We start from the raw sequence: 14,687 nt of genomic DNA, 5'->3' as shown, positions 1-14,687 counted from the left end.
TTTTTGTGTGTAGGTGTTGGCAAGGAACCTTTATAGTGTGGACCTGAACGAGCTGCCTCTGGACAAGCTCAGTGAACAAAAACAGAAGAAGCACAAAGGAAAAGGTTGGTTAGTTAGCAGATACGCGCACACATGGTTTCCTAACAAGCCGTCCTGTCACACTCTCAGCCGTTTTTGACCCCACATGACTGCAGCCAAGTGCATCTCTAAAAATTTGCACATTTTCATTCTGATTCCTGATTCCCAGCATGTAGCAATGTAAGGTTAGAGTGCTGATAAGTACAATGTTAGTTTTACTTGTGAAATATGTAGCAGGGCAAAAAACACAAACTGTGAAAATAAACGACGAGTGAATATGTTTTCACTGCTGCCTGTGGATTTTCCAGCTATTGGTTCAGAGGGCCAGCGGCAGGTTGTGGATCGTTCCTTCTCTAAAGGCTGGAGCAGAGACCAACCAGGTCAGGCAGCAGCCATGAGGCAGCGAAGCGCCACTACCGCCGGCTCACCAGGTATCGAAAAAGCCAGGAGCATTGTACGTCAGAAGACTGTAGGTCAGTAACGTCTCTTCTTTGATGTGTTGAAGTTTTTAGACTGGATAATGTTCTTATAAAGGTTGTGTTTCACTTGTTGTGTTTATGACTGTTATTGCCCATTTATGCTCGACGCAGACAGACAGTTTCTCCCGTCTCCTGCCTCGCTTATGTGCGTAGTTTGTGCAGAAAATAGAGCGATAGCACTGGAAATTGAAGCGTTAGTTGTACAGCTGACACGCAACCAGCGAAAGGAACAAACCAGAGAATAAGAAAAGGAACAGGAAGAAGACGTTCAAATAAAAAGTACCTAAAGAAAACGCAGAAGAAATCGAGGACAGCAACAACTAATTTCTCTTCTTTTCATGGTGTCATAGGATGGTTGTAAACGACTTTATAGCGGTGAATTACCCCGTCCAACCGGTGGAAGTGAACTTGGAGCACTGCTCACTAGTGCATGAACTGAGTGAACAACTACTGCAACATAAGACGCGTGGATATAAGTGGCGACACAACGCTTGAAATGTAAAACAGGGAGCATAAATGGGCCTTTACTCTGTAATACTTGTCCTGGTTTGGTTCAGTTACACTGTTGTTTTAATCATTGACAGTTATCTTATGTTACCTTAGTTAAAGTTTCAGGCAAATACTTAATGGACAGCTGGCTACTGATTTGTCCTCACATGTGTGTATCAGCAATGCCTTTGCAGTCCTTAAGTGGTGCACACACAGATGCACTTTCCTGTTGTCTGATGACAGAAGTGAGCATGTATGGAAAAAGTAAAGCATGCATGAGCATGAAGAACAAATCCATGTGCCCATATGAGTCCAACATTATTATGTTTATGAACAGATGATTGACACAGAGCCTTTTATTCTCTCCTGACTGGAGGTAATGATGTGAAATGTTTCTGTAAGTTGTGGGAATTTGACTGACAGTGTCAGAATATTTATGGTGTCCCCGAACAATAAGACAGTTGTTGAGAAAAGTAACCTCAGCTGGTTCTTTACTCATTTGTTGTTTGTTTGTTAAGGCATCTATAAGTGTGCTTAAAAATATACAGACAACTTGGTAAAGAGTCTAGATAAGTGTTATTAGCAGCCTGTCATAGATGGACAGTTTATGTATGTGGAAACTGAACAGAAGGAGGCCAAAAGAGGTGTTGGAGCTTTCAAAAAGGAACTATCAACAACAAATTACAAGTATCTGAAAGTTGAGGTCCTTTGTGGCCGAATCCTCTAAATGTAAATATGGCTGTGAAGAATTCATGCTTGAGGAAGGAAAACAGGGAGAAGAAAGCTAAGGTAGGCTCAATGATACAATGGAAAATCAGTGGCAGAAAGCCTGATGGAGCGATGAATCCTCTCCAGAGCTTAGACTTTAACATTACTAAAGCAGCTGAGAGAACGGGAAAGGCAGCCAACATCCAAAGAAAGAGTTTGGAAAGTCCTTCTAGAAGCCTGGAGAACTCTTCCTGAAGACTACTTAAAAAATTACAAGGAGGCAAAATTCTCATGCCAAATATAAACTTTGTCAGAACTGAGCGAACTCTGTGTTTGGCCTGTATTTCAGTTTGTAATCACATGGTTTGCTCTCCTGGCCTTTAGTGGCGATCTGTTCAGGGCTGTTCGTGTAGCTGTTTAATGATTCTGCCTTTCCATTCAGAGATCACACATCACAAATTTCCCTCTTTCTCTGAAAGTTAAATGTATCACACCTGCAGAGATGCAGTTTCTCTTTTCTGTCAGGAAATTTTAGATACACAGAAGCACAACGTCTCACCGTCTGTCCAGCTGAGCTAATCCTCTGCTACTCTTCCCTCACAATCACCGTCTCTGTGCTTCTACATGTGACCCTGAAGCCTGCTCACTAATTTTTTGTCTCTCTTCTACAAACTTTACCTCTTTGTCATGAATAGCTTTTATTAACTTTCACAAAATCTGTTTTCTCTCCAAACCTTCGACCCAAACACTTTTTTTTAACCTTTGTCCTCCTCCCATTTCATAATTTTCTTCTTGTTTTATTTGATTTCATCCCTCCATATTTACCCGCTTCCACCTTCCTCACGTAAACAACACCCTTTCCTTTGCTTTCTTTTTCTTTCCCACACTCTTCCACACTTTTTCGTTATCTTTTCTATTTCTCTTACAATTTCTTCAGCCCTGCGTAGCTGTTCTACGGGGGACTCTCTGCTGTCCTCAGCCTTTATCCGCAGTGCTAAGAGTGCTCCTGCTCTGGCTCCGCCTCTTCCTGTCCTCCTCCACCACCACCACCCTTTTCTACCCCCCCTTGCCGACCATCTGGCAGGTACACTCTCTTTGCACTACCTGCCTGCTGCCTGTCTGCCTGGAAACTGTCGTGTCCTGTGGATCTGTCTGGTTGTCATAGTGAAGCATCACTTTGCATGTGCTCCATCAGGAATTGCAGAGCTCCTTTCTAACTGAATTTTACCTGGTATCAGCAAGGAACATGTTCATTAGCAGAGCTCTGGTTTTGCATGTGGCCAGGCGTATTGCTTTCAGGATCAGATTGTCTCACCATTATTTACTCAGTTGTTTTATCTGTTATACTGAAGTATTTCATTTACTCAGTCGTAAACTCACAACATTTACGATTTATTTAAGATTGCTATGAAATAAAGTGATTAAAACATATAGTAGCACATTTTAATTGTTTCATTATAAGATTTCTGACAACACATTTACTGTAAACTAGATCATTTTCTCAGCTTTTTTGTTTTTCGTTGTTTGTTTTGTTGTAAACGTAATGATTACACTTTAATGAAATGTGTTATAAGCGAAGGATTTTAAAGCACAACAGCAGTATTCGAAAACCACTGAGTCCGAACGATTGAAATGGCTCTATATTCTCAGACTCTGAGTTTAGTTTCTCCCCTGAGCACATAAAGTCCTTATCACATGCAGGCAAAGCACATTTATTAAAAACAGTCTGATTGTCCTAATGGAAACTGTGTGACACACAGAACAACTCGGCTGTCTGCTTGTGTTTTATATCAGGTGCTCGCTTGAAATAAATGAAAACCAAACTTTTTTTATGTTCGAATTTTACAAACTATTCAAAACATAGAGGTTAATATTGCATTTAATTTTTGCAGTTTGTTGTTATAAATGTTGCACACTTGAAATATTCAGATCTAATAAATTATTTTGAGCAACTAATATCTGCCAGTAAATTATAGATCATTAATTATTGTATCAAATGGCTGCTTTAGGACTCAGAAATAATTTACATTTTAAAAATAGCTTATTTAGAAGTTATTTAGCTGTATTTGTATTGAGTGTGAATTTCAGTTTGGAAAAAAAAATCGGCCACTATTTGTTCCATTTAAGATAATTTCTGTTTCTGTTGTTTGTTTTTGGAATTTAAATCTTTCTCTGTAACACTAAAGTCATGACATGCCTGAAAGAACACAGTGTTGTAAAGGTTATTTTTACATGTAGATGATAGAAATTTATGTCACTGTTGCTGTTGTGTATCTGTCTGCACGGTGCTTGTTTCTCTGTCCTGTAACATGTAAATTTTACTTATCTCCTAGCATATATATTTACTTTTCTACTAACAAAGCCTGCCTGCTATCTTTTTTTTGTACACATTTATTTACTTTTTATGCACTGTTTTTGTCTATTTCACCATTTGTGGTTGTTGTGAATGACGATAATTTTTACATGATTTTTTTTTTTTTGTTGTTGCTTTCAGTCAGACTCGTCTTGTACCTATTAAGGGCAACTTTTCTTTTCTTTTTATGTTCAAATATATATTGTGATTTTACTTTTTTTTTTAGTGGGGTGTGTGTGTTTGGTTTTGTAAAAAGCTTTTGAATACGGCTTTTAAAAAGTTGCTTTTTATTTAAAAATCCCAAACATTTAGTCAAAAGAAACGGCTTGTTCACACCCCCAATTTGGTGTTTAACACAGTAGGTTTGTTTGAATGGCATAAAAACAAAGTCATCAATTATGCTGAACTTGTATATAATTTCACTGTGTATATGAACATGCAGATCATATCCTGCTATCTTTTTATTTTATTTGTCAGTCATTAATAACACTATAAACCTTGACTGCTCTTACAGATAAGCTTTTTTTTTTCTTTTTTTTTCTTTTTTTTTTTTTAAATTTATTTATTTATTTTTTATTTATTTATTAAGGAAACATTTTTAACTGCTGCAAACATGGTAATCTCCACTAAACACATTTTTCCCAACAAAGTTGCTGACAGTATAAAAGAGGAGCAAACCCACAGACGAGTGGATGCGCGATAGTAGCTCTATTAGTTCTATTATAAAAGTGGACTAATATTGCTGAATGATCTCATGTTGATCGTAGCAAAAAGGGACATTTTCATTTTGCTGTAAATTTAATTTTGAAGCACATGAAGGTACAACAATCTCCTTCAGCCACCATAATTCCTATTCATGTCCACAAGATAATTTATACTCTGATTTTGACTTTAAATAAAACCAGAAACTATTTATATCCATCTGATTTACTTATTCATGAGTAATGGTAAGTAATGACCATTATCTGACAAAAGAAAAATATATAATCCTGCTGCAGACACAAAGCTTTAAACAGTAAACATCTTTTTGGATGTTGCATGTTGAGATATGTGTGAGTTTGTGTTTGATTATTTTTAATATTAACCCCATATACACATCCACTGACCTCTCTTCCCTTATCATCCTTTGATTGCCAGACCTCGAGGACCCACCGATCTCACTGACGTCTCGCACCTCTCGAATGCGCCACTCGTCCCAGAGCGATGAGGCCCCACCCACTTCCTGTTCTGAGGTCTTCCAGGGAGGGCCTTGTGACCTGGATGCCCCATCCTCGCTCGCAAGGAGCAGCAGCGCTTCTGACATCATGGAGCCTTTCATTGCAGAGCGGGTCAAAGGTGAAGACCCTCAGAGGGATCCCCTTTCGATCCCCAATCCTCCCCACAACCACTCCACAGCTACCTCCTCACTCACAGCCAACAGCCACACAGCTCAGCCACTTTCACAATCCCTCACATCCCCTTCTCCCACCCCTTTCACCTTCTCCAATGGTGCTGTTTGCTCATCCTCAGAGGCACAAGATGATGCTAGTGTTTCCGATCAGCCCTGGCTCCAGATTAGCTCTCGAAGCCGTGGTTCTAGTTCCGACTGGGTAAGCGACTGGGACTCTGCCTTCACTTTTCCATCTGAAAAGGAAATTGATGGAGAGGAGGGGGAAGTTGGTGCTGATGCTGAGGAGGATGATTTATTCTCTTCTATTAGGGACTACCTGACTCAAAAAGGATGTGAAAGGAAGGAGGAGATTGGAGAGAAAGATAGTCCAGGCCACGGATCTGTACGTGTTATTTTACCTGCGCAGGTGCAAACAGGGATCGCTAGAGCTCAGTTAGAAAATATGGGATCTGTAGGAGAACCAAAACAGATGGTAAGGGAGGACAGACGGGTAAGTAAATCAGTGAGGCACAGCAGTGAGGATTCCACAGAGGACAATGAGGTAGAGCAGCGGAGTATCTATGAGTGTCTGGAGTTGCATGACCAGTGGCCTTCACCCATCAAGGGGAGCGCTAGCTCGGAAAGGAACAATATGGAGAAAAAGGGATTTGGGGAAAATATTAAAGGAGGGTTAGAAGGGAAATTTGACTTGCGTAGTCATATAGGAGAAGAGAAACAAGATGATAAAGTAAAAGAAAATGACCGCTCAAGTTTGATTCCACAAGATAGTTGCACCGTTGAATCTAACATTGAGTCAACTACCCAAAGCTCAGACCCCATTAAACCGAAGATGTCTCGTAGTAGCGCCAAGAGGCACAACTCTGGAGGTGTTCATGTCAGCTTCCGGCCCTCAACTGAGTCTGTCCAGTTCCACAACCCTCTTGAGAATAAAGAGGCTCACTGGAAAGCCAGGCTTCGTCGACTGAGTCACTTTCACACACACAGTCACTCAGCTGGGGAGAAGACAGGAGCTGGAGCTGGGGCAGGATCAGGGGGCAAGTTGGGAGCAGGGAGTACAGGTAAGTTTGGATCTGTGACTGGAATTGGTCACAGATCAGGGGCACATGAGAAACTGCCATCTGGGACTGCATTAGACAGCAGTGGGGCAGGGGCCACAGCCCTGGAAAGCAGGTCCGGGACTGGAGGGGACAAGGACAAGCTATACTCTGGATCCTGCATGGTATCAAGTCTGAACCCCGAATCCCACTCAGAAATATTGTCAAGTAGTTCAGGTTCCTCAGGAGTACGTGGACGCTTAGGGCGTTCCGCCTTGCGATCTCGAGTGTCCCGCTCACGATCCCAGGAGCCTGGCAGTACTGCCTCACGCCACCACCAGGGGGCTCTTCTTGGTGGCGTCTATAAGACTGTTGTCCACGCTCTGTCTTCCAAACCTCGACCTAGAGGTCAGGGGTCATCCCAGGGCTCATCCCCTCAGCGGCAGGGTCGGGCTTCCATGGGTGACGCTTCGCTAAGGGATCTCTACTCCCACGTCCTGGGCTACTTTGGACGAAAGACAACCACGCCAGGTGAGGATCGCAACGAACGAAGTGCTCATAGAGGACACAACTGATAAAACAACTGTGGACAGAAATACTCACCAACACATAAAAAAACAGCAACTTTCTTTCCCTTTTGGCTGTTTTTAACTGGTTTGTTATGATGGAATGATTTTTTTTTTTTTTTTTTTGGCTGAAACTCATCATCTTGCTGCTGGACTGAAACTCAAACTCCCTTTGATGTGTTTTCTCTTGAACGTAGCCCATCCTCCAGCCTGCCTCCTGTTAAGGATCCCACCTTCTCCCATATTTTCCCTCTTGTTTCTCTAGCCCAGAAGTTCCCTCCCTTTTCCTGTCTTCTTTCTTCCAAGGGTTTTGGGGATTTTAACCCTCACACCTCCTTTCCCTGTTCTCCACCTCCTCCATCTCCTCAATATTGCATGCGGCCTCGTTGTGCCTCCTTCGCCTCCTCCCAGGACTTTCGGCCCCTCTTCAGCTTCACAAAAGGAAACGGCAGTCGTCAGAGAAGTATCTGTAGAAAAGATAAAAGCACCATCTGGCTGTGCTTCCTTCTGCAAGCTGCCAGGTGTTTCTTGGTATGAGAGTATATATTGGTTGGGAAACAAGGAAATTTTTACAGGTTGAAACATTTTTATGTTGCAAGTGTTATTGTGCAGTTCGTTTTTGTGCCACTAGATGGCAGCATAAGCCCATGTGAGAATGGTCAGTGAGGCAACAGCAGCAGACTTACAGAATATGAATGCATAAAAATAAAAAGTAAGCACTCTGAAATGGTTATTTGCCTTATACACTGCCCGATGTCGGATACAAGCTTTGACGATTTCATAGTTGCCCATTTAAATTTCCATCAATACCATTTTTCCATTTATTTTACATCTCAGTGCAGCAAAACTGATGTTACATGATTTTGTTTTGAGGAGCAGATGTTTTACAGGTGTACTGTGATTCATCTCCTGAATCTGTCTTGATGTGGAGTTACTGTTGCATAACTGAATATTTATTTTTCTTTCTGAATTCAGGGATTGTTTGTTTCTTTTCCCTCCCTTGGCAACAAATACCAGATGTATGTTTAGTTTGCTTACGTCTTTGCCACATGAATTGTGCCGCAATTGAGCACCCAGAGCTATTTTAACAAGATGGTTAAAATGTCCGCATGATCCATATTAACAGCAATTTCACTTGTGTATTTTTGCTATTACATTGAATTTAGTTGGCTTTATTTATTAATCTGAGTCATCGTTCTGATTTAAACCAGGTGTTATGTGCTGTGATTGGTTGTCTGTCCAGCATTGTGTTCAGTTAGTTAACCTTAATTTGCTATGCATAAACTGTTCAGGATGTACCCTCCGTTGGGATAGACTCCAGCTTATCTGCGACCCTTAATTGGACTAAGCAGTTAAGAGAATGAATGAATGAATGAATGAATGAATGTTAAACATAAGTTTTGTTCTTTCAACACAGCTGGAGCCTGGTGTTACAAACTTGACCTTACATCAGTTTAATCAAGTGCAGTTAGCATCGTGGAGCCATTAGAATGGACTTTAATGCTTTGGATGTTTTTTGCTTTACTGGCCTGCTGTTAAATATGACAAAGATGAAGCTTAGTCGCTCAGGAATCAGCACAATATAATACTGTTCGGTTTAGAAATGTACATGTTTCCAAGACCATCATATTGGTAAGTGTGTCCCTGCTGTTCAGATAATTTGAAGTGTGCTAGAAATCAGTAGGTGTCAGGCAGCTTATTTTGCTGAGTTGATCTGGGCTCTGTTATCCCTCTTGCAGCCCAGGTAATGCAGAAATGGTTCATTCATACAGAACAATATGATGTTTAGTGCATGAAGAAAGCAGGGAGAAGTTTACTCTGTAAAAAGCATGGTGAAGAGCAGCGAGGGTTACATTTATATTGCTGCTTTGAGCGGAAGCTACATCATCAGCATCACAATGCTGCAGTGGAGGTGGGAGGTGTATTGTAAATATAAGTCTGTCACACTATATTTACTTAAAACTAAATGATCCAATAATGCCACTTCAACAAGAAAGCTTTTTGTTTCAGGTTTAGTGGCTTACTCCTTTCACTCTTGGTGATGTGATGGCAAATAACCATTACAGTGATTAATCTACAAATAATCAGCTAGGTTTGCTGGTGTGGCTGCAGAAAAGGTCCAGTTGATAATTAAGAAGAGAAATTGATGTGTTGGTTGAGTTTATTGTAACAGCAGCATTTAAAAAGAGCAGCTTATTTAAGTGGCATAGAAACCTTCTCTGCACCGGCTATTTGGGTTCAGCTTGGTTGCACATTTAGTTACGGCAGATGTGAAATTGTACCTTTGGGGTTCTACAGACAGTGCTGTCTTGTTTGGTGGTGAGCAACCATGATGCTTCATATCCTGTTGGATGGTGGCAAAGTAAATAGTTTTTCTGTTTTATGGTGTTTTTTTTTTGTTTGTTTTTTTCATCTGTAACATTTTCTGACCAGAGTCCTTCTTGGTATTGAACAGGAAGCAGCCAAACAGCAGATTTACTCCAGTCTGACTTTGGGTTCATCGATGCTTTCCATTGCCGGGCTTTGTAAAGTCACGCCGATTGCTGTCATTGCATCTAAGCTAACAATAATATAACCCGTAGAAGCATAACAGCACTAATGTAGATGTCTGGTTTGCTGCTTGTTTGGGCCTAACAACATGATACCATCTCCTACTCTTTGTGCATGATGTGAATTAACTCCTGCATTGCTTTCCCAGTTGGGTTTGATGTGCTTGCTGATGGGGCTTTATTTAAATTATTGTAATTATTATTATTCGCATTCTGTTAATAACCTGAATGCTCACAGTACATTCACATCAGGACTCCTCTTACAGTCAAGAGAAACATCATCATTTTGAATTGTTTGAATGGATATTGTGACATTTTAAAATCCCTGCTATGTTAACGATCAGAAACTAGAGTTTATTTTACACATGCTAATAATAATTGAGAGAAAACAGCATCAGTCTGATCCCATATTAAATGCCACTATATCCATAAGTGAGTCTAAGCCAGGGTCGCCGGTTGAATAGTTAGTTACAGAATAATTTATTTGTATTCATATTTTTTTGTCTTCTGAGTTGTTTGTGCAGGTGAACATCAGTTTTCTTTCTTCAGCTGTTACACAAGTATCTAAAAAATGAGCATTTGGCCATGATGCTTTATTTTTCTATCATTTTCATGCATGTGAGTTTGTTTGTCATCAAATATCAAAACTGATTTATGCCTTAAAGCATGTTTGTTTGTGTGTAGCCAATAAAGAGGAGGTGGTCCAGAAAGCCCGTCCAGTCTCCACTGATGTAGGAAGCAGCAACCCAAATTTCTCTGACCTCATGGATGAGTTCATCCAGGAGAGACTGCGAGCCAGAGGGACGGGGGTCAGTACAAAACTGTTCTCACTCCCTATTCATAAAAAGCAGCAAATGATCAAAGCTTTAAAAAGTCGACCTCTACGCTTCGCAGGGTCGACGTGGGAGCAGCCCAGGAAGTCTGGAGGTTCCGAGAGACCTGCCAGAACTTTTGGAGGCCGGCCAGAGTTCTGGGTCACGGCTTACGGATGATCTCCGGCCTGCTGATGATCCCGGGGTTCCCTCCGAGTGGACGTCGCCCGCAAGCGCCAGCGGTTCTGATGTCATCAGTTCCGACAGCCAGTCGGACTCCTTCAATGCTTTTCAGTACTCGACCTGCAAATTTGAAAGTAAGGAGCCGAATGTTCATTTCAGTAGACAGCCTGATCTGACCCTTCCTACTTATTTTAGGACCCTTCCATGAGGGTCCCAACCTCACTAATTTGAAATAAAAGAGTACAGCTTGCTTCACTACAATTGGTTAATTGGTCAAAAGAGACTTCTCGTGTGACTTGATAAAAAAGAGGCAACAGTAACATGTTTAAATATATGGTGGTTTGTTTTTAAAGCCAAATGAGTTGCTATAGCTCAGGTGGAAGAATGTCTTCCACCGATCAATTCCAGGCTTCCCCTGACTACATGTCTAAGTGTAACACTGAGCCCTGCATTGTCCCCGATGTCCCTATCAGGGTATGAGTGTGTTTGTGAATGGGTGACTGTAAAGCGCTTTGAGTGGTCGACATTATGGCTGTTCGATTATGACAAAAATTATAATCACGATTATTTTGACTGAAATTGAGATCTCGATTATTTAACAGAATTGTCCAGTATTTATAATCAACGCTGCTCGTCGTGGTGTTCTAGACTCTGTGTCGCGCATAATAACCGTCTAATGCACGGTTCCGAGTTGTTTAATCCGCTTTTACCGCTTGTATAGGAACTATTTTACGTTGGCCTCGACGTACGTTTTATGCCAAACAACCGCTGTCCGGTTACAGCGCGTTTCTCTCATTCACCTGTTAAAAGACAGCTGATCTGAACCAGCTGGTTAACGCGTTGCTATGGTAACGCCACGTAACGGAGGGATATTAGTGTTTAACTTGCCGAACTATGTATAGGAAAATAATGCAGCCAGTTGTCACTGACAATGGTATAAACTATGTTTAGGTGAACTTCCACAACCTACTGCAGTTATTCTACATTGACCTGCAGCCAGAGCCGACTGAGACTGGCCGTCTGGGAGTGCTTTAGGACGGGAGAGGCTCCCGCTGCTCCTTCCTTACAGTAACTGCAGAACAATATGTGCCTTCAAGTCAGTCGCCAAAACACCAGAAAAGTCTCTAATAACTCCAGTAAAAGTTGCTAGATTTGTTGCTAGTCGCTTTTAACAAAAAAAAAAGTCGCCAAATTTAGTGAGAAAGTCGCCAAGTTGGCAACATTGTCTGAACAAAACCAAAGCGGCTGTGGGAGGAGTTTACAGCACAGCGCTGCAACGCCAGAGACGCTCGATTAGCAGCTGAAGACAGCAGGAGAGGAAACTGCAAAGAGAAAAATAATTGCACCCTTTTATTTTTTATAGTTGAAAACCCAGATCGTAACTGAGATTAAAATCCAATTAATCGCCCAGCCCCCATCAACATGACTAGAAAAGCGTATATAGGTACAAGTTTACCATTTACATGTCAACAGGCTGGATGTCCACCATACTCCTCATTTGTTCCTGTGTTGTGATCCTCGTCGTTATGGTTTCCTGCTGCTGACACACTACCTTCTGGTTATACGGTTGGCTATGGAAACCAACGGAGATCAGGGTTTACTGGCACAGACCTGTTGTCAATGTGCTGTATGCACTCCAGAGTGAAACCCTGCAGCGTTATTTTATTGTTAAAAATCAGCTTATCTTGTTCAAAATGAAGAAAAATTACAAATGAATCCTTCTAAGTTTCTGTCAAGGAAGCTCTAAGATAAGCGATACCACAGTGGATGTTTACAGAGGTTTAATGTTTTTTGTTGGAAAAACATTGACCTATTCTTTGGTACTTGTTGCATCATTTAAATCCTGAGAAAATTTTTCATAGAAAAAAGAAACCGTGCTTTTCTGCCTCAGTCTTTTACATGTGAGCTGCGTTTCACAGAAGCAAACAATGTCCTGCCTGTTCAGTTTAGTCTGGTTCTATTATGGCTTTAGTCTGTAGACTCTGGGAAACACTCGTGATTTTCAACAGACTTGAAATAAAAAAAACTAAAGTTGAAGGATTAGGTGGTTATCTTCATTTATTTCTGGCAGGCAACAAAAAAAAACTACTTTCAGTGAGACATTGCTAAATAGATCTCATGAAATCATCTGGCATGTTGCAGAATGTTGCTGTGAGCCGTCTAATGACTCATGTTTGGGAGGAACTCATGTTTTAGAGATGATTGTTTCTTGCAGAGTTGATGCTCAGTGAAGTGAGATTAACATTTAAGCTTTGCCTGAATAAGTAGGGACGAGTATTCTAGGTCAATCAGGCCAATCAATCAAATTGTTCATGTGAATGCCATGCATTAAAGTTTCTTTTAAAGATTTTGTGGACTGTAGCGGATAGACCTGCGATTTGAACCCCTGCAACCTCTCTGTATGGGCTGCCCTTACAAGTCAAGCTAAACACCGCCCCCATAGAGGTGTTTAGATTCAACAAAACCAGTCATTTTTTGGTCATCTTGTCATTTTGCTCCTGAAGCACAACATTTTGTGGCATTACAGTGAGTCATACTTGTTCTGGTGCAACGGCAGCAAAATCATCTGGAGAGGAGTTCAGAGCCACAATCAGTTCAAGCTAATTTTATTGTGATCCAATCAAAAGAAATACGTTTTTAATGACTGCTGTCATACAAGGCAGACAATAAAAAAAATGCCTGTCTAAGGAAACTAGTGGATCACGTCAGATGTTCTCCTCGATTCAATCCTGCATACCAAGTGAAGCATGCAGGGTTCGACGTTGTCCAGTTAAATGAAAAACTGCTGTTACTTTTTTTTTATAGGCAAAGCGAGGTAATCTGGATTGCAAATTTCACGCACAAGGAAATTCAGAATTTAAGTGCAATTGGAACAAATTGCAACACAAACACTGATAAAATTTAGTTCCACGCATCTATATAGTGAAGATGAGTAGACTCATGAGAATAATGCTCGATTATGTTTCCTGCTTCAATTAAATGACTGGTTGTGAATTAGAAAACTTTAATTCTGCATCCTGCTTCCATTATTTGTGCTGACAACTATGCTTCATGCATTTTTATTTTTTCATTTTGTTTTCCCCATTACATACTGGGTATAAGTGGACACAGCAGGGGTTCTGCTATTACTGCTTGTTTTTGATGTTGGTTTGGTGTGTAAGAGCATTCAAGCATCAACTCACTGCTTGCAAAAGACGTCTTTTGACAAACGTTCACTGCCAAAGATATGTTTTGCATATGGAAAGTCGATTTGGCTGGAGTTGTTCATCAAAACCTCTTCAAAACGCACACACACCAGTGCGCAACCAATATGTTGTGAACGTGCTCTGAGTGCACACTCTAAAGATGCCACGGCGCACACGCCTGGCTACGTCAGCCTTTCATACGGTATCTAGTCTCAGAACACCCTGAAAGATGAGCCAAAATTCTGGTGATATGGGACTCTCTGCTACAACAGTGGCTGGCAGCCAATGATCTCAGAGCGTTACACGTTTCATGAGAGGAAAGGTGAATGGCACATTTCAGATTTCAACAGCTGACTCACAAGTACAAGTTTTTCACCTGAACAGTCAATGCTGACCATGTTTCTCACAAGAAAGACCTAAAAACGGGGACGCAATTTTCACTCAGAAAGCCTTTCCATCGAGACCTGAAAACCTTTGCATTGTTCGATCTCTATTTAGATGTTCTGAAAAGGAAATGTATTGTCGTTTGGCATTTTACTGTACACGTGAAGAGGAAAATGGGTATAAAAGCTGAGCAAGGAGCAGCTTGAGACTCTTTTGAGACCCATTTTAGCACATCACATCATTACCTGACCTGTGCTGTGATCTGGATCAACAGGGGATCTTGTAGAAAGGGGTCAGGTGCTGAATCAAGGTTATTCATGAGTGCATCTCTGCCTTTCTATAACCTGTAAAGATAGTGTTTAATTGTTAATTTTTTTAATTTATTATTATATTTGATATATTTAGCCATTTTTTCCTCTTTTTTTGTTGTTTGTTTTTGATATATTTGCTATTTAAAAAAGAAAAACATAGCCACAT

At 40.9% G+C, this 14,687-nt stretch overlaps 1 protein-coding gene across 1 annotated transcript in view; it reads left to right on the top strand.

Annotated features, from left to right (window-relative positions):
- ralgapa1 (Ral GTPase activating protein catalytic subunit alpha 1) overlaps window positions 1–14,687 on the top strand; it is an 86,111-nt gene that overhangs the window by 10,870 nt on the left and 60,554 nt on the right. Inside the window, exons 16-21 of the mRNA XM_079262085.1 lie at window positions 14–104; window positions 387–551; window positions 2,692–2,838; window positions 5,245–7,062; window positions 10,331–10,455; window positions 10,541–10,775. Coding sequence (XP_079118211.1) covers window positions 14–104; window positions 387–551; window positions 2,692–2,838; window positions 5,245–7,062; window positions 10,331–10,455; window positions 10,541–10,775 — 2,581 coding nt within the window. The remainder of the gene's footprint in view (window positions 1–13; window positions 105–386; window positions 552–2,691; window positions 2,839–5,244; window positions 7,063–10,330; window positions 10,456–10,540; window positions 10,776–14,687) is intronic.

This window comes from Telmatherina bonti (assembly GCF_933228915.1).
Source record: "Telmatherina bonti genome assembly, chromosome: 22".
Classification (NCBI taxonomy): Eukaryota; Metazoa; Chordata; class Actinopteri; order Atheriniformes; family Telmatherinidae; genus Telmatherina; species Telmatherina bonti.
This window is presented reverse-complemented; position numbering and strand designations above follow the sequence as displayed.